Genomic DNA, 24,929 nt, shown 5'->3' on the forward strand with positions numbered 1-24,929 from the left:
TGTTTATGTTTTATTAGGTCCAATATTTAAAATAATAATTGTAGTTCAAGAATAATTAATTTATTCTATTGGACATTGATCCGTGTATAATTTTTAATATCTTATTTGAATTTTATTTTATAATTCATATAGGATAGAAGTACTATTTGTGGCCACTTTAGTGCCAGTTTTGGTTACTTCAAAAATTTTAATAAAATAATACGCAAGGTACGTAATGATATAATGAATTTTTTTTAATTTATTCAAAGGGAATTTTTTTTACTGTATTAGAATGAATTTTTTTTTTTTTTTATACTTCTCCATTAATTAAAATAAAATATTAAAGGTCTAAAAATAAAACACTGGCCACAAATAGTACTTCTATCTTAATTAAGTACATTCAATTGAATCGTTTCATACAAATTAAACTCGTTAAATTCATATATAATTATTACACAACGATTCATACAAATTTTTTAAACACAATCAATCCGCCAAAGCACTCACATGATAATGGTAAATTCATAGGGAAAGTTTGTAATACCGACTGTCAGCAAAGCTTAGAAAATTTTACTAAAATGGTCATTCGTATAAAATGTAATTCTGAAGAATTGGCGTTCGTAGTTTGAAATTTCGGAAGTATTGAATTTCTGAAATATTGTCATTCTAAATATTGTTAATTCTTTATTACGAAAGAATAAATATTGTAAATTCTGAGTATGCGTTGATATAAAGATTAGAGATTCGATGTTTTTGACAAGGTGATAATTTGTCATTCTGAATTATGAACCATCTTTATTTTTTACATTCCTAACTGTGAGTTTCTGAAGTTGGTATACTTCTGAAATTTTTACTTTTGACGGTGTGCCTGCAAGCCATCTGGACTACTACTGCCATTGTCGATGATACTGACTGACGCTATTGGACCGCCAGTTGATACAAAACAATCGATTTCGCAATCGTTCGACCGCCCCCACTTTAACAAAAATTTGAACGTCGAACACAGTGACGCGCAGTAGCGCCATCTTGGCGCGAAATTTCAAAATGGAAATTTAATGATTTTATGAAAATTTATTTGTGTCAATAGTTATATTAATTAGACTAAAAAATATGCTCGAAAATTTTTATTTTCATCAATAGTTTATTAATTAGTCTTATTTCTTGCGCGGTAAATTTAAATATTTGAAAAATAACTTATTAGAAATAGGAGAAAAATGAAAAATCGTAAGTCAAAATGCTCGTGGCGCATTTCGGAATACATCCTAAATTAAAAAATGCGTATTTGTATCAATAAAAAATCCGTACGCGCATTTTTTGAATTTCATTACTTTAATTAATTGATAAAATTTCTCACGTCTGCTACATTCACCGAGCATGATTAAGCGATAATACAAAGACAATCTAGACTCTGTACACGTCAATCCCTGCAATTAATACTGACTGCTGTAATTGCGCTTTTATGTTGGTAAGTTATACTTAGAATGATAACTCTATGAGATAAGATAATAATAAAAAACTAAAACAAGATAAATTCATTATTTAAAAAATTTTTAATTACGTAATTAGTAAGCGTTATGAAGCATGCACTTTTGAATTTTCCAAACTTTTTGGTTTTTATCAGTACGGTTTTAGATTCCAGCTGTTTTCTTATATAAAGTCGATGTGAATTTAAAAATCGTTGAATAAACGTTTATATTATTTGTTCTCTGAGACAAGTGACTTTTTAAATTTTATTATATAAAATAATTTGAACATTCATTAATATAATTAAATTAAAATCTATATGAATGAAAATATATCAACTGGCAGTAATTAAATTAATAAATGCACAAACAATAGCACTAATTGAGTCAATTTTATTCACATTCATCGATCGTTTTATTTACAAACAAATCAATTTTCATAACAGTTATTAAAAATAATACTGTATATTTATATAATAATGTACAATTTTAATTTATAATCGACGATCTAATTACAGATCTTGTATATAAATATTCGAAATAATTCATAATAACGATAATGCGTAAATAAAAAAAATGAGAATCTTTGATAAGTGACCTAAATTAAATTTAATGGATCGATCCATTGTTTGATCAAACATTAAGTACAATCGGTTTTTTTAGGCAAGTTCGATTAAGTTGGTTATGTACAAAATTGTGCTGTACAGACTTGTAGAAAAAACCTACTAAATAGAAAGTATTTATAAGTTCATTAAAATAACAATTTGTCAATGGCAGATGATTTTAATTAAGAAACGTTAACATCAACGCCTTATCGTGACAGGTAGCGTACGGAGTTCATAATTTTGTTTAGCAACATTTTTGAGCGCTTCTGTCATTGAAAAGCCAGTTTCCTCAACCATCTTCGTTAAACATCCATTATCATTTTGAAGCAAAATATGTGGGTGATCGAATTCCTGAAAAATAAATGAAATAAAATTTAAAATAACTTTAATAATCAGTATAACGTTAGATTACTTGAAAACTTTCATTGAAATAATAATTACCACAGCGGAACCGGCATCCATGACCAATATCCTGTCGCTGTCCATAACAGTATTTAGTCGATGGGCGATCGTAAGAACGGTGCAATCGGCGAATTTACGTCTAATGGCCTTCTGGATGAACTCGTCCGTCTGTGGATCAACGTTTGCGGTGGCTTCATCGAGTACAAGAACTTTATTATTTCTAACAATAGCACGCGCAAGACAAACTAACTGCCGTTGTCCAACACTTAAATTAGTACCGCCTTCATTAACGTGGCCCTCAAGGCCCATTTCTTTAAGTTCAACATCTTCCAATGCCGACCACAGTACACTGTCTGGATACTGTTCAAAGGGATCGAGATTTCTTCTCAATGTACCGGAGAACAAGAAAGGCTCTTGTGGAATTATGCTTATCTTGGCGCGAAAATCGTGGAGTCCAATTTCACCGGTATCTACACCATCGATCTCAATGTTACCCTCAATCTCGGCGAGCCGGAATAAGGCAGCTATTAGGGAAGATTTTCCTGCTCCAGTGCGTCCAACAATTCCTATTTTTTCACGTGGCTCAATAGTAAAGTTGAGATTCCTGAGTACCGGTGGTTCTAGTGGAGAATAAGCCAAGTAAACGCTTCTAAATTCGACTTTACCTCTCGACGGCCAGTCACCTTTGGGTTTTTTTTCAGGCAAACTCTCGAGTGCCGGTTCACTCTCAATGTTAGTATACTCAAGCACACGCTCCACCGAAGTCATTTGATTCTCCACCTCAGTGGCCTGTCGCATTCCCCACTGAAACACTCCTGCTAATCCGATACATTGTGTTATTGCCAGACCAACATTGCCACCTTCATATGTATCATTGTCGTTGGTAGTCACGAATAAAAAACTAGTAGTTACAAGGCTGATGTAGATAAGACAAAACATATCGAGCCAATAGCCGAAGGCACGTGACGATGCTATAAAAATATACCATGCGGAGGAATGGAGATCCTGATGATGATCAAATTCTTTCGTAAGTATTTCTTCTGCATTAAATGAACGTATTGTTGTCAGACCTTGTAATGTTGTGTTCAAATGACTATATACCGGTGATCTTGTTACACCTTCGAGTCGTTTAACACTACGGCTTGTAGGTATATAAATAAGCCGTAAACCGTAAAATATAACGGAAATAATGACTGTAGGTATCAGTAGCCAGACATTGATAGAAACAACAATGACAATAGTACCGATGAGCAACAGGGCTGCCTGCATACAATCGATCATATTCATTGGCAGATATTCATCGATAACACCCATGTCCCGAGAAAAACGATTCAAAACACGTCCAGAAGAATTTGTATTAAAAAATCTCATTGGTGCGCGACTAATACTACGAAACATTTTATCATGCAAACGTTTAGAAGCGCACACACACAAATTAATAAACGCAAAGGATCTTATAAATGTTGTAATAACTGTCAATACTGTCAATGCTGTAAAAATATAAACGCAATTAAACCTTTCTTGATCTGCTAATCCAGATTTTTTATTAGGAGTTTGAGTTAAATTACTCAAGGTGAAATTATTACTACTCTCTTGTTCAAGATTTACCCAAAATGCAACGAAAACATCTCCGCTACTAGCTGCCAATTGAGCCAGTACACATAGTAGCAGTACCACGAAAATCACGCAACAATTGCCACCAGCTTTGAAATAAGATGCGTACACATGTCCACCAATTGAACCTTTAGAACGCATCTCAGCAATTTCTTCAGGCTCAGCTTGACCCTGGCCTGTAGCATCATTAGTCATCACTGAATTAATTGATGTAACACTTAACTGCCGTGAACTCTTACGACTTCTTGGCTGAGACAAAGTTTCTTCAGTCTCTTCTTTTGGTGCAGAATCGAGTAAACGACCGAAGTCAACACCCATCTTCACTAGTTTATTGTAACTGCCTTCAGCAATAATAGCACCATCCTTCATGATAATTATCTTCTCAATATTACTTAAAAATTGTATCTGATGTGTCACAAGTATTCTTGTTTTTCCATTCAAGTACTTTTCAATACACTCTTCGAACATGTGTTTACCCACGTGCGCGTCTACTGCACTCAGTGGATCGTCTAGTAAAAATATCGGTGCATCCGAGTAAACAGCCCGCGCTAAATTGATACGCGCTCTCTGTCCACCAGATAAACTTACCCCGCGTTCACCGACAATAGTCTTGTCGCCGTATGGGAATAGTGAAAAATCTCGTTTCAGCTGACATACTTTGACAACTTTATCGTATTTCCTAGCATCCCATGGACGTCCAAAGAGTATATTCTGCCTTACTGAACCAGGGAATAACCAGGGTTCTTGACTCGCATAAGCTACTTTACCGCCTACATCAACACTTCCCGTGTGCGCTGGAAGTTCTTTGAGAATAGCATTGAGTAAGCTTGTTTTACCTGAACCAACTTGCCCAACTACAGCCACTAATTGACCTGGTTCAATATGTATATTGATTCCTTTCAATGTATCTTCATGATTAGAGTCCAACCATTTAGCATAAGCCCCATCAAGTGTTATAGACCCATCGTTAAAATTTGCTAGCAACTCAACCATTTCTTCATCCTTCGTGTCTTTATCATCAGAATCTAAATTATTTTCCCGTGAATTTTTACCTGCGTATTTTCGACCATTTTTATTACCATCATTATTATTTACTTTCATTTCCTCGTACATCAAAAAATTCTCAAGACGTTTTATTGACACTGAAGTTTCAGCTACTCCGCTAATACCTTGTGGAAAATATATCGTCATAGTTTGACGCAAAATACTGTAATATGCCGTTAGCATATATACAGTTTCAGCAGTTATTTGATTACCTGATACTAAATGAGCCAATATTGTGATAAATAATGATAAACCAGATGAAAACATCATAAATGACATGGTAACACCCCGTATAAATGATGATTTTCTTATAACTTGCATTTCTTTCTTACGTGCGTCTTCAATAAGATTACTAAATGGATGCTCCCAAGCGTACATCTTGATAGCTTGAATACCACTGATGATTTCATTGGTCAGACGTATTCTCTCGTCAGTAAGTATCGCCGTTCGTAAACGTAAAATTGATGATTTTTTACCCAGCCATCCCTGTAGAGGTATAAACATCAGCAGCGACGCTACTCCAATAATCGCGGCTGCACCGACTTCTAAATACATCAAGTACGTAATGATAACAGTTCCAACAGGACTGATCCAAAGATAGTGAAAAAATACCACAGCAAGATCTATTTTATTCACATCATTTGATAAAAGATTAACAACTTGGCCAACTGTTGATTCACCTAGAGCTGTTCTTGACAGCTTCAAGGCTTTACGGTAAATCAGTGAGCGACATGCTACCTGTAGCTTCATACCCATATGAAAAATTGCCATAAACGAGGGATGTGCTACAAAAATATGTATTACTGAACACATTATTACGCCACCAGCGTATAGAAATGCTTCTGTTTTGCTTATATCTGATGTCGTGAAGAAACGTAAAAGACGAGCTAGAGCTAGTGGCTGCAGAACTCTGTAAAAATTTTTAATTTTATTTATTTCATTAAAATTATAAAATCTACTGTCAATTAGTGAAATATCGACTAGAAACTATGACATTGTCATTTGTCGACAATAATTATCAATACTTCATGTGATTAATGAATAAAATATTTTACCGAATAACGAGCTCCATAATACCTAAGGCGATTCCATAAAGAGCAAACCGAACACCAAAAACTCTTATCAATGCATATAGTAAACTAGGTTTTTTATTTTTTTTATGCTTCCTTTTTGAATTACTGTTTGATCTGTCTGATTTTTCTATCAATTTTTTGTTCGCGTTATATTGTTTGACTTGTTTGTCCCATGCTGCTGATAATTTATCACCCAGTACACTGCTTTTGTGTTCTTTCAGTGGCCTAAAAAGATCCTCGACTTCCAAATCCCGTTTGAATCCTTTCCAAAATATCTTCAAAACCCATCTATAAATATTTAATCAGTAACATTAACTGATAAATGATAAATTTTTAGGATATAACAAATATGACAAAATAATTATTACATTTATACTTACGAAAATGTAAAGGCGCTTAGAGGATTAACACCTTCTCGTAAATTTTTTTTCAACTCAATATCGACTTTTGCATCCATTTTCGACTGTTTGTATTAATTTTCTACTGATTCTCTATTTTATATTATCGCGATATTAATTTCAAAAAGACTCATAATTTTATACGACCTTTTGACTTTAGAAAGTTTATTAAAGCAAAAAGATCTTACAATTTTTCTTCATTATAAATCGTTATGATAACTTATTTTAGAGTTCAAAATTGAAAAAAAAAAAATTTGAAAGTTCAAAAGGCGAATAAATCAAATCCGGAGTGAATGCGGAGCAGATGACTGTTTATTTATTTAATTTCCTCTGAGTGAAATTTACTTCAAAGAGGAGTTGAATTTAATATTAAAACTCCGAATCGGAGTGAATGCGGTTTTAAATAAAATTCAAATCACTCCGCTAAAAAGACGGCAAAAAACTTCCTATTTACTATACTAGACACAACATGCTCGCTTCGCTCGCCTTCATTCTTTCAAAAATCCCGCCACTATCTCAGTCGACCAATCGACAACCGAATAAAATAGTCACAGAAGTGACGTAAAACGATACGACATCCGGTCATCAACTTTTTAGAAGAGGATGCGAACTGATTTTTTTTCAAACTCCGAAACTCTGAGTAATGTAGTTAACTCGAATTTAAATAAAATCTGCGATCACTCCAAATTCACTCCCGATTTTTTAAGTGTAAAGCCGAAGGCCGTATAAAATTATGTTCTTTTGACATTAGTATCGCGTTACATAAATATATTTTTTAAATATTCAATTATTATGACTATGCCGTTTCTTAAAAAAATTTTAACTTTATCTGTTAACTTGTTTAATTATTACGACTCAAAAGTGATTAAAACTAAAAATAATCCATATTAATTTATTTGGGTGACAAGAAATTTTCTATAGCGACAACGCCAATAAATTTTTAAGATATAACTATTATTTAATAGGAAGTATGACTTTGCGCTTCTAAAAAGAAAAAAAAATTGCATTAAATCGTGAATAACGGATAAAAAAGTATACAATTACAATTTAATTATATATCCATATATAAATATCTATATGTTGATGCGAATATGTAAGTATGCGTGTCTTGATAAAAAATAATTTTTATTTTGCAACATAACTTGATATATTTAAATGAAAAAAAATATTTCAAACAATTTTATAAATTTTTTACACGGCGTATAATTTTATAAATACCTTATTTTTATAAATACCTGTTAAAAAGATCATAATAATTAAGGTAAGAGACTCAGTACCTGATCAGGGAACTAGTTCCTGATCAGGTACTGGGTCTTTCATTTTACTATGAAAAATAATTACTTAAGAACAAACGAATAAATTAAAAATATACATAATTTAAAACGAAAATTTATTCACTTTAAAAAGAGATGGCACTTTTTCTATTGAACTAACAAAAATATCCTCCTTTCACTTGCACAGTAAATTGTAATTTTTTAATATTTTCCTCAAACAAATTAAATTAATAATACTTTTACTTAATTATTCAAGAATCTTACCAGTAGAATAGGATATAAACAGGATAAAAAGTGATATATGTTGTCAAAGGATTAACAGTTACAATGATTGTTTATTGCCAATTATAACAATATTTAATTACTTACAAGAAGATGTAAACATTGGATATTATAATATAAATGGGTGCATGGCACAGTGTAGTTTCATATTGCGAGTATATCGCCAGTCACGTAAGATAATAATTGGATGAACTGAACTTGATTAATCACAAATAATAAATCTAAAATAAAAATATAACGCAAGTAAATTGCCAGTAATGTTAAATGTAACGCAAGTTAGTCGCCCGAGTTATAAAGAATGCAAGTAGATTGCCTGAGTTAACAGAATCGCAAGTAAATTGCTAGTATATTACAATAGTAGATGAGTTATGCGTCTTATTACTAATTGATCCAGGATCGAAATGATTGACCAACAGTGCAGCCAGCAGTGCAGCCAGATCGTGGGATATTTTTACCCCCTCCTGCCATTACACTCCATGCTATTTCACCTCGGGAAGGGGAAAAATATCGCACGATCTGGCTGCACTGTTGGTTAATATAATAATTTTGGGCGTAGGACTAGCCTCGGGACTCTGTCCCCACTTCACCCTTATCTATACGTATTTATAAGGGAGGTGAAAAAACATTCAAGGAAAAAGCAATATATAACAAAAATTGTCAGTGCTGCAGACATATAATATATATACGGGAAAAGACAGAACTACGAAGAAGAGTCGTGCAGAATTGCAAACCAAGTAGATTTGTTTCTATAAAAATTATATTTGTTATAAAAGTTGTAAAGATTGAGATCCCGGTCGGCAAAAAGTTATAACAAAGATCTCATAAAGATAACATTTTTTGGATCTGATAACTTTAAGACTCATCTTAACATAAAGATATCATAAAGATAACATAAAGATATCAGAAAGATATCTAATGCGCCACCTACTTAACTGATATCTTTTAGATCTCTTCGAAAAGGTATCAGAAAGATAACATTTTTTTGATGTCTAAAAGATATCGGATCAATGACAATGATATAATAAAGTTATCTCTATATAATTAGATATGATTTTGAGGTTACTTAATAATAATTAACATTTAAAATTTTTTGGTTTTTATTGTTTATTATTTATGAGAAAGTAATTCATTCGAAATTATATAATAATTTAAGTATAATTAATAATAATAATTTAGTTTTGATAATCATACTCATAATAATAATGATAATAAAAATAATAATAATAATAATTTCAAATTCACTTCAACTTGTTTATCACCATGATCATTATTGTCATTACTATTGTCGCTATTATTATTTATACCCCCTGGTGAAAATTTTTTGGACATCTGTCTGAAAAACTCAGTTCTAGAGTTCTAAAGACTTTTTCGGACAAATGTCCGAAAAATTTTCACCAGGGCTATCATTTTTAAACAATTTGGAATGATTCAAAACAATTGGAAATGATTCAAAACAATTTGAAATGATTTAAAAATAATTTTAATCGACTAATATATAAATATACACTTAGCGTGGATTAAATGACTTTTCTTATTCATGGTAATGATTGAGGCTCGATAATCTGAGGTTCCTAGAGATTAGAATTTTGCACACCTCAAGCGCGAAAGCGCTAAGGGTGCTTTACTGACGGTTCTTTCTCGTTGACAATTTTTCTCATGCAAAAACATTTCTACACCCTTTTCATAGCACAAAAAATTATTAAATTGTGTACTCGCATGCAGATAATTTATTGAGGAATAATTTAAACCCAACGTTGAGTCGATTTGTTAATTCATTAATTTTAAATTAATTATTTTAATCCAAGAAACTAGTGCTGTCAATTGTTACGTATGAATCTTCGTAAGCACGATAACTCCCGATAGACACCATTAATCGGCCTAACTTTTATTTTATTGTCTTTGTATTTTTTATCACAAGAACCCTTATGAAAATTACTATATGAATCCTTTTAGTTTAATTGTAATTAATTAACGACATAAAAGTGATTATTCGTGAAAAATTAAGCTGCTATTTTTACTGTTGTTATTATTTTTTTCATTGTTTCTCTCTATCAACTACTAGTGGCAGCACTAGCGTATTAATATGTTTGAAAAAAAAGTGACATCTAAGACAAAAGGCGGAATATTTAAAAAACAATGTTATTGAAAAAATATTAAACTGAAAATAAGAAATAAAAAATCAAATTGATAATTTGTAAGTTGAATAAAAGTTCATAATAAAAAAAAATACATTTATATTATATAATAAAAGTAATGATTAAAAATAAAATGAGTGATTGAGGTGTGCACTTTTGGATTTTCTTACATTTTTTTTGTATCTAAGTAAATATAAAGACTTTTCTTAAAACTTTTCATACTAACAAATTGCTCACCTTTTACTCATTCGATACCTCTACGTTTTTGTACAAAATAACTTTTATTTATTGTTAATTAATCAAAAATAATTATTATGATTCAAATAGTTGTCAAATGGTGACGTCATAAATAGTGGGAGACACTTTGCCTTTGCGCATGCGCATAAATAAACTCATCACTACATTCACACTCATTTCAAAAATGATAACTCATAATTTCTGTCGATAATAAAAATTTCTACATAAAAAAAAGTAAACTCCGAGAATTGTATCAGTAGCGAAATCTATCATCTAATTTACAAAACAAAACCAAAAAAAAAAAAAGACGCAATAATATTATTGTAATAACAAAAATTTTGTTATATATTTATGTTGATTAACCTCAATATATCGATGGAAAGTTCAAGTATTGATTCAATGGGAACTAAACGCCGAAGGTAATCAAATAAATAATAATATCAATGATCTGAATAAAGTTAGAAATGAATATCAATTAAATATATATATATTTTTTTTAAAGTTCATCGCGTACGATAAAGCGCAGAAAATTTGATGATGAATTGGTGGAGACAACGTTCAATCTCCAGCCACCAACATCAAGTGGTAAATCAAATTCACGTTCTCGAAGTGTGTCAGTGTCAACTGGTCCACTTGACGTGGTACCACAGCCACCAATGGTCCAGCCATTGCCAGTTCCTCCACCAGTGATACAACCAGACCGTATTAATAGACGTCCTAGTAGACCACCTGGAGCAAATGGGCCTGGCAGAAAGAGCAAAAAGAATAAAAATCATCCTCATTCAGTCCATTCAACTAAAGATTTGGGCAGATGGAAACCTACTGATGACTTGGCGCTCATCACTGGTGTTCAGCAGACCAATGACCTGAGGATGGTCCACAGAGGCACAAAATTTTCCTGTCGCTTTACTCTGCAGGAAATTCAGCAGAGATGGTACGCGCTGCTCTACGACAGTAATGTGTCACGTGTTGCCGTGCAAGCGATGAGAAATTTACATCCTGAATTAATAGCAAGTGTGCAAGCGCGGACTTTGTACAGCAAAGCTGAAGAAGATCTCCTTGGAACAATAAAATCGGTTTGTCATGAGTCATTACCTTTAAAATTTAATTATTTTTGTGTCCTGTAATAACATTTTTGATATTGCAGACTTCTCAACCAATGTTAGAAGCATTTCAGAAGCTATTGGAGACCAACGCACAAGCGTTTTATCCAGCGAGAACAGCGAAGGCTTTGATGGCACACTGGCAGCTGATGAAACAGTATCACTTATTGCCTGATCAAACTATTCAACAGATTCCTCGTGGTGAACACGTCCTCAATTTTTCTGATGCTGAGGAATTACTCAATGATACTGAGTTGGTAGATCAAAAAGATGAACTTATTGACTCCGAAATGGCAATCGCTGATCGTAAAAACAAAAAAGAGATCAGGGTATTGGAAAATGAGTTAGGAAGATGGCAAGTCCTTGTGGACAATGTGGCTGGTACTAATCCTCCGGAATTCGATAATCAAACATTGGCTATTCTTCGAGGAAGACTTGTCCGCTATCTTATGAGATCTAAAGAGGTAACTTTACTTTACATGATAAGGTAAGAGACCTAGTACTCGATCAGGGAACTAGTACTCGATCATAAATTTGTATATCTATATTAAGTAAAATACATGAGTGATCGAGGACTGGGTCTCTTACTTTACCAGCATCGAAACTTGAACTTTCAGTGTCTCTACAGACAGTCAAAATAAAGTAATTTCAGTCCAAAGCCGCGAATGAATATCAGCAAACGCGTAAATTGCGAATGCCTTCAGTCAGCGGGCAGAAACAAACTTGTTTTGACCCTTGGGAAGAAACAAATAATATTTCTGCCCGCTGACTGAAGGCTTTTGCAATTTAAACTCTGATACTTGTCATTTGTTTGCTAGTAATTTCAGACCATTAATTTTATTTACGTAAATGACAGTTCTGACTGTGATTAAGTTTCATAAAAATTAGTGTGAATAATAAATAGTATTTATAGTTTCTGCTTAATTATAAATTCCAAATGATAATTTAATAGTTGATCACACCATTGGTCTTAAATTAACTTGTTTCTGACTGGCTGCTGACATTGAAACTTTAAGTTCCAATGCAGTTAATCATGAAAAATATTCTGTGTAACTCAGTATGAAAGACGATTTCCACCTGCGGGTGATGTCAGCCAACTTCACCCTGGTCTGAAATCGTTTTGTTTCATCCCTTGTTACATAATATACTATAACCCCATGGTTATTAATAGAATATTTTATATTTATAACAAATTTGTACTTAAAAAAAGATAACAGTCGGTCGTTCAACAAAAGATCATATTGTCGATGTGGATTTGTCACTTGAAGGACCGGCTTGGAAAATTTCACGTCGACAGGGAACTATTAGGTTGAGAAATAATGGAGATTTCTTCATTTCTTCTGAAGGCAAACGACCTATTTTTGTTGACAGCAGACCGATATTAGCAGGAAATAAAATGAAGTTAAATAACAACAGTGTTATTGAGGTAATTATTTATATGATTATATTTCTTATCACCTATTGTTTTTTCTTATTAATTGCTAATGAATTTTTGAATTTTAAAGATTGCTGGACTTCGATTCATATTTTTGATAAATCAAGATTTAATATCAGTAATACGTCAGGAAACAGCTAAATTCAATTACACGCAATTACAGTAATTATATACGACTGACCAAAGCAAAGGAAATATTTTTTTTCCCCAATAAATTTTACTACTTACTATACAAAATTTAAATTTTAATTGATAACTCTAGATACAAGATAAGTCACACAGTAAATCATTATTAAAAGTATTTATTTTTTAAGAGAATAATAATTATAACATGTGTAAAGTATTGTAACTGTATAATCTTTTTCTTAATTATAAAAATAAAATAGTTTACATTATAATTTTTATATAACTTTAAATAGAATAAAAATTCAATTACAATATATTTGATAAACTACTTCATATTTCTATGCAATTTTACTATTTTTTTTATACTAAATCCCATTCAAAATTAAAAGTCACAATTATTGACTGTCAGAGACGTCAGAAAATTCAATTTTTTTTCAAATCTTGTGTATTTTTACTGACAGGGTGCATTCTGCGAGCAGCTGTAGTGTAGCGCATTTCGGAATGCACCCTTATTAATTATTCTTATTACTTGCGCGGTAAATTTAAATATTTGAAAAATAAATTATTAGAAATTGGAGAAAACTAAAAATCTTATGTCAAAATAAAATGGCGGTAGAATATGATAAAAAAATATTTAAAAATTAAAAAAAAAACACGCAAGTGTTTGAACAAACCTTGGTGGGGAAATAATATGCAGAAGGATGTCCTAATACACTTGGAGATTTAATTTAAATTGCTCCAAGTGTATGGCAGCCAAAAAAACGTCACTTGACTGCTATTTCCCACCAGACGATGCCAGATGATTTTGCTCAGGAACTTGGAAGTTATCAGCATCAGCAATTCGCAACACTTTACACTAGCACTGAACACTTCACTGCACCATAGACACTTTGCACAATTTAAATTAACAAAAGATAAATTTACCAGACACTGTACAATTTTACACGAATTAAGTGCCAACTTAGCGCAAAACTTCAAAATTGAAATTAAATAATTTCATTAAAATTTATATGTATCAGTTAATTATATTAATTAGACTACCAAGTAAAATCGAAAATTTATATTTTCATTAATAATCTATTAATTACTCTCATTACTCGCGCGGTAAATTTAAATACTCGTAAAGTAAATTATTAGAAATTGGAAAAAAATTAAAAATCATGTCAAAATAAAATGGTGGCAGATATTAGAAAAAAATTTTAAATTAAAAAAAAAACACGCAAGTGTTTGAACAAACCTTGGTGGGGAAATAATATGCAGAAGGGTGTCCTAATACACTTGGAGATTTAATTTAAATTGCTCCAAATGTATTGCAGCTAAAAAAACTTCACTTAACTGCTATTTCCCACCAGACGATGCCAGATGATTTTGCTCAGGAACTAGGAAGGAATCAGCATCAGCCACCAGCAACACTTTACACTAGCACTGAACACTTAACACTTAACTGCACTGCAGACACTTTGCACAATTTAAATTTTAAAAACACTGCACAATTTAATTAAACAATGACTATAAGCAATCAATTTTATAGATAATTCCGTGAATTAACTGCAATACTGTGTCTCAATTCAAACGTAAAGAACAAAGAAGAATCTGGACTATTACTGCCATCATCGATGATACTGACTGCTGCTATTGGACCGCCAGTTGATACAAAACAATCGATTTTGCAATCGTTCGACCGCCCCCACTTTAACAAAAATTTGAACGTCGAACACAGTGACGCGCAGTAGCGCTGTCTTGGCGCAAAATTTCAAAATCAACATTTAATAATTTATTAAAATTTATTTGTGTCAATAATTACATTAATTAGAGTAAAAAGTACTCGAAATTTTTTTATTTTCATTAATAATTTATTAATCATTCTCATTACTCGCGCGGTAAATTTAAATATGCAAAAAATAACTTATGAGAAACGGGAGAAAAATTAAAAATTGTAAATCAAAATAAAACGGCGGCAGAACATGATAGAAATATTTAAAACATAAAAAAAACAAACACACAAGTGTTCCACGCAAAAAATCGAGCACTTGCACAGTCTGCTGCTGAGTTGCACATTTCGGAATGCACTCGTAAATATGAGTGTGAATGTAGCAGACATCAGACAATCGAAAAGTTCAACAATCGATATTTCTGCGAAAAAACGATTTAAAAAATTTTAAGACTCGGGAATGTATTCGTTTTCAAATTATCTTTACACGGATTTTATTCTTTTTTTCTTACTTTCTTTTTTGGAGCTATAATTTTTAAAATAAAACTTTAATGAACATTTTCAGAAATATATATCAATAAAAAAATATCAAATTAACCCATTTACATTCTTTTTAAACGAACTACAGATGACTTTTTTTTTTTTTTCAATAAAATTTATAGAATTTATATTAAGCTGTATCTATTTAAATAATGACTAAAATGAAAAAAAAAAAAAATTCATCTCTTCATTTCATCAAAATCTACAGATGAATTTTTTTTAATTATTTTTAAAATTTTTATTTCATAAGTTATTAATTTTTTTCTCATCCGACAAATTTTTATAATGACATATAGCTACGAAAAATGTGGTTTTATCGATAAAAAATAAAGGAAACATGTTTAATTTTAAAAAAACTACAAATGAATTTTCATATTTTTTTTAAATATAGATATATATATTTATATAAATTAAAAAAACTATATTTTTTATATATTAAATTCTTTAAAAGCCATTTAACCATCACAAATAACAAGTTAAATTATTTATAATCTTATTTTAAGCTAAAGACCATTTTTTGGACCCTTTTAGAACATTTTTTTAAAAAATATTATACAATATTCTGATTCAATTAAGAAATTAATAATTATATACATATATACATTAGGGTGAGCCAAAAAAACCAACCTATCGAATTTATGTCTTAAAAAGGAACTATATATCGAGAAAAAATTCTCCCATTGGGCAAAATTTTTAGCTCAATTTTAAAAGGTGTCGGTAGCTATTTGAAATTTCCCATTTAAAAACATGCAAAAAAAATTTTTTTGATTAAAAATATTATAACTTTTGAACCGTGTGAGATAAAAATTCGGCTCTAGAATATTCTTGTATGGCATTAAATTTCTTTAAAAAAAAGTCTTAGAAGTCGAATTTGTAAACTTGATATTTCGTATACTAACAGGCCATCAACGTCTAGAGTAAACAGAATCATACAAATTTAAGGTATTTGGATTTTCCAAATACTTTTCTTTTATTGTGATCGATAACAAAATATTATTTGTTACAACGTGGATATTGTTGGTGATTTCATTGCACTACATGTTGAACAAATTTTCTCGTAGTATTGATATTTTTAATAATAAAGCCTTAAATTTGTATGATTCTGTTTACTCTAGACTTTGATAGCCTGTTAGTATACGAAATATCAAGTTTACAAATTCGACTTCTAAGACTTTTTTTTAAAGAAATTTAATGCCATACAAGAATATTCTAGAGCCGAATTTTTATCTCACACGGTTCAAAAGTTATAATATTTTTAATCAAAAAAATTTTTTTTGCATGTTTTTAAATGGGAAATTTCAAATAGCTACCGACACCTTTTAAAATTGAGCTAAAAATTTTGCCCAATGGGAGAATTTTTTCTCGATATATAGTTCCTTTTTAAGACATAAATTCGATAGGTTGGTTTTTTTGGCTCACCCTAATGTATATATGTATATAATTATTAATTTCTTAATTGAATCAGAATATTGTATAATATTTTTTAAAAAAATGTTCTAAAAGGGTCCAAAAAATGGTCTTTAGCTTAAAATAAAATTATAAATAATTTAACTTGTTATTTGTGATGGTTAAATGGCTTTTAAAGAATTTAATATATAAAAAATATAGTTTTTTTAATTTATATAAATATATATATCTATATTTAAAAAAAATATGAAAATTCATTTGTAGTTTTTTTAAAATTAAACATGTTTCCTTTATTTTTTATCGATAAAACCACATTTTTCGTAGCTATATGTCATTATAAAAATTTGTCGGATGAGAAAAAAATTAATAACTTATGAAATAAAAATTTTAAAAATAATTAAAAAAAATTCATCTGTAGATTTTGATGAAATGAAGAGATGAATTTTTTTTTTTTTTCATTTTAGTCATTATTTAAATAGATACAGCTTAATATAAATTCTATAAATTTTATTGAAAAAAAAAAAAAAGTCATCTGTAGTTCGTTTAAAAAGAATGTAAATGGGTTAATTTGATATTTTTTTATTGATATATATTTCTGAAAATGTTCATTAAAGTTTTATTTTAAAAATTATAGCTCCAAAAAAGAAAGTAAGAAAAAAAGAATAAAATCCGTGTAAAGATAATTTGAAAACGAATACATTTCCGAGTCTTAAAATTTTTTAAATCGTTTTTTCGCAGAAATATCGATTGTTGAACTTTTCGATTGTCTGATGTCTGCTACATTCACACTCATTCGTAAATACGCATTTTTAAATTTTATTTATTTACTCCAAAATTCAAAAAATTTCTAACTGTCAGCTACACACACTCACAAATTTTCTACCAACGCCACCTGTCATCAAATACACCCACTAATCATTATAGGTTACCGCGCGCAATTGTCTTGTCAATAATTACATTGTTTTGATTTGCCATTTAAAGTTTTATCAATAATATTTATTGCCTCTGATTATGTTAATCATAAAAGTAATTAGCATACTATTTTTTAAAATGAATAAATCATCAGCAATAAATTATCATCAACGCTACTGTCATAAATTACAATTATAATAAAAAATATCAGGTAAAAATTTAATTTCTGCAAATGTCATTAGATTTAAATTTACCAATTAATTTTCTCCATTCTTACATCTAAATAATTTATCTTTTAAATCAGGATCAAAACGCGGCAATGGATCTCCTGTCACAGGAGCCATTATTTTCCACAGATCCCAGCACAGTTGGTTTTGACATATCAGCTGGCAAGAGATGGATTTATCCTGAAAATTATCCCGTACGTGAGTACCAATTTTCAATTGTAAAAACCTCACTGTTTCAAAATACGTTAGTGTGTTTGCCAACTGGATTGGGCAAGACATTTATCGCAGCTGTTGTTATGTACAATTATTGGCGTTGGTATCCACGTGGTATTATTGTATTCCTAGCACCAACAAAACCACTTGTGGCTCAACAAATTGACGCGTGTCATGACATAATGGGAATTCCAATCAGCGAAACAATACAGCTGACAGGTGTGATTCACCAAAAAGAACGTAAAATTGCTTGGCATGAAAGACGCGTTATTTTCGCAACACCACAGACCTTCCAATATGATCTGGCTAAAAATATAATACCCAAAGAACTAGTCAAGTGTGTGATCATTGACGAAGCGCATCGTGCTCTAGGTAAACACGCTTACTGCGAATGCGTCCGTATTTTAAATGAAAAAAATAAATTTTATAGGCTCGTAGCTCTTTCAGCAACACCAGGAAGTAAACTAGAAGCTGTGCAGGAAGTCATCAACAATCTTCATATATCACGATTAGAATTACGTGATGACGCTTCGCCAGATATTTTACCGTACATAAATCAAAAAAATATTCAAATTGTCGAAGTCGGTATGAATGATCAGTTCAAAAATTTTTACGATCGCTATATAAATATAATGGATCCACTGTACCGCGTTCTATTAAAAAATAATATTATAAAAATGGACATTTCATCATTGAGCAAAGGAAAAATGTTTTATATACGAAATGATTTTCAAAAAAATAAAAATAAAAGATTTAATTACGGGGAATTGTATAATACGATAAATATTTTATCTACGATGGTCTACGCTAAAGACTTGATGATTTATCATGGGCTGAGGACATTCCATAAATTCTATCAGAATCATTCAGACAAGCCGTGGATCAGTGGAAAACCTGAGCTACTGGAATTACTTGACGAGGTCAATCAGTATCTCGGTTCCTTTCCTGACATTCAGGAGCTGGTTGATGGTAACGATAAAGCATTTGCTGATATGAATGTCGTCTATGGGCATCGTAAGTATGAAAAGTTGCAGGAAATACTCACAGATTATTTTTCAACTGCCGAGAAAAATAAAATTAGTACACGAGTGATCGTATTTTCCGAGTTTCGTGAGTCTGTTAGTGAGATTTACGTTTCGCTGTATAAATTACAACCTCTGATAAGGCCGCAGATATTTGTTGGTCAAGCTCATTTGATGAATCAAGCGCAGCAGAAAAAGGCAATTGAAAATTTTCGTAACAATAAAGTAAATGTTTTAATTTCGACGTCTGTTGGTGAAGAAGGTTTGGATGTTGGCGAAGTTGATCTGATTGTCTGCTTCGATACCACGGGAAAAGGACCAACGCGTTTGGTTCAACGGATCGGTAGAACCGGAAGGAAACGTGACGGCCGGGTCATAGTTCTTGTCACTGATGCTAAAGAACACCAGACATTAAAATCAGCTTTGATTTCAAAGGACAATCTCAATGCCAAAGTGATGCAATCGAGACAAGTAAGAGAGGCATTGAATGATAATTCCCCTCGTATGGTTCCGGATGATCTGGAACCCGAGTGTTTGAAAATGAAGATGACTGTGATACCTGTCACCCCACGTGCCAACTCCAAGCGGAAGGTTGGTGATAAAAAGAAAGCTAAAGCTCAGCCTAAACGCAAGTACACAAAACGGAAATCAAAAGATAATTTTGAAGAAGATACTGAAGTTGAAATGGACGAGACTATAAATAAATTTAACAAAACTCGAACGAAAAAAGGTAAGCAGTCGTCGCTGATGAACTTTTTTCAGCAGTCAACGGTCTCGAATTGTCGGGACAGCAGCATGCAAGATGATGAAGTTGTTTGTATGAGAGTCGAAGAAGTATCGCGAGCGGTACCTCAAGTAATAAGTCAATTAATAAATTATAATAATGTACGAATTAAGCCAACCAATGCTAAACTCTTGTCTTCTGATAATGAGGCTGATAATTTTTTGACGCTGTGCGCAATGAAGGAGTCTGAAAAAAATATAAATCAAGATAATAAAATATTAAACTTTATATATATGCCTAATTTTGTAGATAGTGAAGAAGATATACTAGATAATTTTAAATTACCCTCTCTTAAAGTCTTAGATTGTCTTGTTTCGTTAACTGAATACGTCCCACCGGTTCAAGAAGAGCTGGATGAGTTTGATGAATTTTATAATGATTTAGGCGACTGGGATAACGATTTTGTTGGTTACAATCAACAAGATGATGGCAATAATTATCACGAGGCTCACAGTAGTTATCACGACTATCAAAACCAGAGTAATTACTATGGGGATAATGGTAATTGTAGTAAAGAAAATTATTTTATAAACCAGAAAAGCAAATTCGAGGCATTGCTGGACGATTCCACCGACGATGATGATCTGTACCAACCGGATGAAATACTTCCGCCTCATGAAAGGATTAATTTGACTGAAGACATCCTCGATGTAACGAATACTGATGATCGAACGAAACGCAATCAAAGTTTAGGTGGTTTGAATGAGTCTATTTCCGTTGTCACTGGCGGTGCTTTTGAGGATCTTCTCAATACTTCTTCAGATGAAAGTGTTGAGGAAATTACTAACAGTCCTAGCAAATCTGAGAGTAGTTTGAATAGATTAGAAAGTAAGCAAGCGGATGTTTCAATGAACTGTCAAGTAGATACTGTACCTGTGGTAAATAATTTAGATGCTGATACGTTACTGGTTAATAAAGTAGAAGCTAATGATGGTGAAGAAGATGTAGTACCAGTGAATGATTTGGAAGCAGATACGATACCAGTGAATGATTTAGAAGCAGATACAGTAGCAGTGAATGATTTAGAGGCAGATACAATAGCAGTAAATAATGTAGAAGTAGATGCAGAAGTAGAAGTTAATAATTTAAGAGCAGATACAATTCCTGTTACTGATTCTGATACATTAATAATTAATAAATTACCAGAATCTGGGGGAAGTCAAATTAGAAATGACAAAAAAACTTCAACTCAGGTATTAACACAAGATAATTTTGATAACATTGATTTTGAAAGTGATTTTGGGTCTTGGGAAAAAGAAATTTTTCAACGTAATATTAAATCACAAGATAATAAAAATATGATGGATTCAAACGATACTTTGTCTGGTAAAAATAAAGCGGGTAATATTTTTGATAATGTCAAAAGTTCAAGAAATCTAGTCATTAGTTCACAAAACCCGTCAATTAACTCAGACTTTAATCATAGAAATAAATTAATAAATATAAGTAACGGAGAACTAGACGGTAAAAAAGATGACTGTCATTCTCCTGATTTAGTGAGACATTCAAACCACCGTAGGTCAACTCAATCAAAATTCAACCGTACTCTTGACTTTTTGGGTAAAAAATCATTAGAAATAACAGAGAGCTCTTACGGAAACATTCATTCGACTGCGCAATCGGATGATGATATTTTTGATAATGAAAGTTTGATAGCTGACTCGGATTTTGAAGAGCAATTACGCGCTGTTGAAAATTTAAATGATTTGGATAAAAAAAGTGACAGTAATATGAAAGATTGTAATAAAAATAAATTAGATAAATTAAAAGACTTGGATAATTTTAGAAATAGTTTACCGTTAAGTTCTTCTAGTCCTGTGCAATTGAAAACGAATGACAGAAATTTACCTTTGGAGCCAATTAATGTTGATAGCAATTTAATAGAGACTTATGTCGATGATTGTAATTGGGACAGTGATTTTGAAACGTCTTCTGCGCCAATAACGGAGTGTAAATATTTTGGAAATGATTCAGAAACTGTTTTTGAAAATATTCCTACGACTAGTAAACAATCAACATCATCGTTGTCATCAAAACCAAGTGAATCAACAAAATCTATTGATAAAGTTAATGTGCAGAGAAGTCAAAAAGAGAATAATCCGAATTGGTTATCAGCAAAGACTGCGGATAGTAAAAAAACTAATCAAGAAAATTCGTTATTAAAAACAAACAAATTTAGCAAAAATCGTTTTCCCGCGCTGACGTTTAATTCTAGATCTAATCTACGAAAAGATTCTTCAGACTCTGACAGCGATTTTGCACCGACAAAAATAGTCAAAAATGTTTTCCATAATCGAGGAAATATTTACAATAATGAAAAAAAATTAACCAGTGATTCAAATTTACCAGTTAATAACAATAACGTTAGAAATAAATTTATTCTTCCAAAACCCAATAGTCCGAAGTCATTATCTTTGAGTAATTTAACAAAATTTGCGGCACCTAAAGTAACATCAAAATTATCATCGTCATCTAAAACAACGGGTACAGTTTCTACTTCTTCGTGGATCGAATCGAAGAAGTCTAGTTCGCTTGATAGTTTTCCGAAGAAAAAACCATCGCGAGAAAAATGTAGAAAAAAAAGAAAAAGAAATGGTTTCATTGATGACGAAGCTGAAGTTTCGGATGATGATCATTCACCAGGACATTCGGGTGATGATGATGACGGTGCTGATTTAGAAGACTTTGTCAGCTATTCTCAGTATCATGATAATTCGGTTGATATGAAAGCTCATTATTTGCAAAGTGTAAAAAGTCCGCGGAGACCTGGGAAATTTTTAATACGAAAACCTAAATCACCGCCGCCGGATTTACAAATTTATTCACAAATTATTCCTGATGAACCTAATACGTATCTTTATGTAAGTATTTTTTAATTAAAAAATACAGTCGACTCTACCCGTCATAAGCCTGCCGATCATAAGCCTCTTCTCCTCAATCGGGAGTTACTGAGTCCAAACAGCTTCCCCCACTTAACCACTTTTTTGAGTTTCGTACCAGACATCCCCTTATAAGCCTCCGTCAAAATTGTCTAAATTATAAACTAACAATAGGAACAAATATCAAAATAAATGATGAAAATTTACTATCGATGTTTCGTGGAGAATAATTTAATCATTATTAAGTAAGATATTATTTATTGTTCATAGTTGTAATCATTAATTACAATTAAAGCTTCTGTTACAATTTTAAAGTTTTATTGATCATTATGTTGTTCAATAACAATTATTATTATCATTACTGTAATTAATACTGTTGTCATTATAATTTTTTGCATTACAATTATTATCAGTGTAAAAAGATAAGTATTTATTTTAGCGCTACAAAGACTAGAAAAATTGGGATAGTGACCTATGTAACAAAACGTAAATATGACGTTTAAAATGATGTAAAATAAAACAGGCTTATAACGGGTAGTCGAGAACAAAACTAAACGCACGGTAGTGGGAAGACTGAAATTACAAGAAAAATTTCCCCTACGTCCCCTAGACCAGGCTTATAACGGGTAGTCGACTGTAATATATTACACACCAAGGGAGGAAAGTAGGACATTACAACCCACGTGTACAATTGTGTACTCGAGCTGAAGGCGAGGATGACAAACACGTGGATTGGAACGTCTTACCTTCCTCTGTGGTGTGTATAAGATTTTTCACCAGATCTGGGCCTGAAAGTTTAAATTTCTGCCCTGTTTATAGAGAAGAAAGTCGTTCTCTTCCTTTGGAGAAAACAAATGATGAAAATTAGCACATGCGCCATTCTTCCGACAAACAGAGGCGAAAATTTAAACTTTCAGGTACAGATCTGCTGAAAAATCGTCTGCGGCTCGGGTGGAAATTACACACATGGCTTGGAATGTCCTACTTTTCACCCTTGGTATATAATAAACTATTTTTCATGATACCAGCATCGAAACTTGAACTTTCAGTGTCTCTACAGCCAGTTAAAATAAGTTAATTTCAGTCCAAAGCCGCGAATGAATATCAGCAAACGCGTAAATTGCGAATGCCTTCAGTTAGCGGGCAGAAACAAACTTGTTTTGACCCTTGGGAAAAAACAAACAATATTTCTGCCCGCTGACTGAAGGCGTTTGCAATTTAAACTCTGATACTTGTCATTTGTTTGCTAGTAATTTCAGACCATTAATTTTATTTACGTAAATGACAGTTCTGACTGTGATTAAGTTTCATAAAAATTAGTGTGAATAATAAATAGTATTTATAGTTTTTACTTAATTATAAATTGCAAATGACAATTTAATAGTTGATCACACCATTGGTCTTAAATTAACTTGTTTCTGACTGGCTGCTGACACTGAAACTTTAAGTTCCAATGCAGGTAATCATGAAAAATATTCTGTGTAACTCAGGATGAAAGACGATTTTCACCTGCGGGTGATGTCAGCCAACTTCACCCTAGTCTAAAATCGTTTTATTTTATCCCTTGTTACAAAATCTACAATTTAACAAGTTTAAATTAATTTCTTCTCCAGGATTCATTTTGCGTTGAAGATGATGAAGTTCCTGAAGAACTTTCTTCGGATGAAGTGACGGTAATTGAAGAAGTTGAAAGAAATGAATCAAGAAATAAAAAAAGAAAACGTGATATTTCGCAAGACACTCGATCTAAGCGCAAAAGAATAATTATAAATTCAGACACCAGCGATGATGAAATTGAAGTATTGCGCGTACAAATCGCTGATGAATCAATGAAGTTAAAAAATAAATAATCACAATTATAATCAAAATATTTGTTGTAAAAATCAAGTTTGTTATTTTTCTACTCGTTACAGCGGGATAATTCAATTTTGTTAAAAGATTATTTTTTTATTCTATTATATGACTACAAAATAAATCCCGTGATAATTGTAATTTATAAATTAATAAATAAGAGATTTTATAACATTGTTATAAATATTAATAAATTATTAATTTTTTTACTCG

At 31.5% G+C, this 24,929-nt stretch overlaps 3 protein-coding genes across 4 annotated transcripts; 2 read left to right on the forward strand and 1 right to left on the reverse strand.

Moving 5' to 3' along the window:
* Nucleotides 1-1,812: 1,812 nt before the first annotated feature.
* LOC130669351 (probable multidrug resistance-associated protein lethal(2)03659) lies at nt 1,813-8,541 on the reverse strand. Of its 2 annotated transcripts, none has more exons than XM_057472170.1 (5): nt 8,222-8,541; nt 6,561-6,671; nt 6,163-6,468; nt 2,489-6,017; nt 1,813-2,398 (listed from the first exon to the last, which is right to left on the reverse strand). In XM_057472170.1, the coding sequence occupies exons 2-5, from the start codon at nt 6,635-6,637 to the stop codon at nt 2,246-2,248; spliced, it is 4,065 nt and encodes a 1,354-aa protein (XP_057328153.1). In that variant the 5' UTR covers nt 6,638-6,671; nt 8,222-8,541; the 3' UTR covers nt 1,813-2,245. The 2 variants fall into 2 exon arrangements, with proteins under 2 accessions (XP_057328153.1, XP_057328154.1); XM_057472171.1 differs by having other exon boundaries at nt 8,117-8,541.
* A 2,221-nt stretch (nt 8,542-10,762) lies between these two features.
* LOC130669352 (microspherule protein 1) lies at nt 10,763-13,446 on the forward strand. The gene is made up of 5 exons (XM_057472173.1): nt 10,763-10,925; nt 11,009-11,582; nt 11,654-12,073; nt 12,820-13,035; nt 13,115-13,446. Exons 1-5 carry the CDS (start codon nt 10,858-10,860, stop codon nt 13,208-13,210), a joined length of 1,374 nt encoding a protein of 457 aa, XP_057328156.1. The 5' UTR covers nt 10,763-10,857; the 3' UTR covers nt 13,211-13,446.
* Nucleotides 13,447-17,733: 4,287 nt separating this feature from the next.
* Nucleotides 17,734-24,913, forward strand: LOC130669567 (Fanconi anemia group M protein). Its single transcript, XM_057472539.1, has 3 exons — nt 17,734-17,951; nt 18,045-22,847; nt 24,479-24,913. Exons 2-3 carry the CDS (start codon nt 18,060-18,062, stop codon nt 24,713-24,715), a joined length of 5,025 nt encoding a protein of 1,674 aa, XP_057328522.1. The 5' UTR covers nt 17,734-17,951; nt 18,045-18,059; the 3' UTR covers nt 24,716-24,913.
* The last annotated feature ends 16 nt before the right edge of the window (nt 24,914-24,929 follow it).

This window comes from Microplitis mediator, chromosome 6, assembly GCF_029852145.1.
Source record: "Microplitis mediator isolate UGA2020A chromosome 6, iyMicMedi2.1, whole genome shotgun sequence".
Lineage (NCBI taxonomy): Eukaryota > Metazoa > Arthropoda > Insecta > Hymenoptera > Braconidae > Microplitis > Microplitis mediator.

Coding starts and splice junctions, on each gene's coding strand:
- LOC130669351 (XM_057472170.1), bottom strand. CDS start 6,637: ATGGATGCAAAAGTCGATATTGAGTTGAAAAAAAATTTACGAGAAGGT. Junction 6,469..6,560: donor CTAAGCGCCTTTACATTTTC/GTAAGTATAAAT, acceptor AAATATTTATAG/ATGGGTTTTGAAGATATTTT. Junction 2,399..2,488: donor TGGATGCCGGTTCCGCTGTG/GTAATTATTATT, acceptor TTTATTTTTCAG/GAATTCGATCACCCACATAT.
- LOC130669352 (XM_057472173.1), top strand. CDS start 10,858: ATGTTGATTAACCTCAATATATCGATGGAAAGTTCAAGTATTGATTCA. Junction 10,926..11,008: donor ATGGGAACTAAACGCCGAAG/GTAATCAAATAA, acceptor TTTTTTTTAAAG/TTCATCGCGTACGATAAAGC. Junction 13,036..13,114: donor ATAACAACAGTGTTATTGAG/GTAATTATTTAT, acceptor TGAATTTTAAAG/ATTGCTGGACTTCGATTCAT.
- LOC130669567 (XM_057472539.1), top strand. CDS start 18,060: ATGGATCTCCTGTCACAGGAGCCATTATTTTCCACAGATCCCAGCACA. Junction 22,848..24,478: donor AACCTAATACGTATCTTTAT/GTAAGTATTTTT, acceptor TTTCTTCTCCAG/GATTCATTTTGCGTTGAAGA.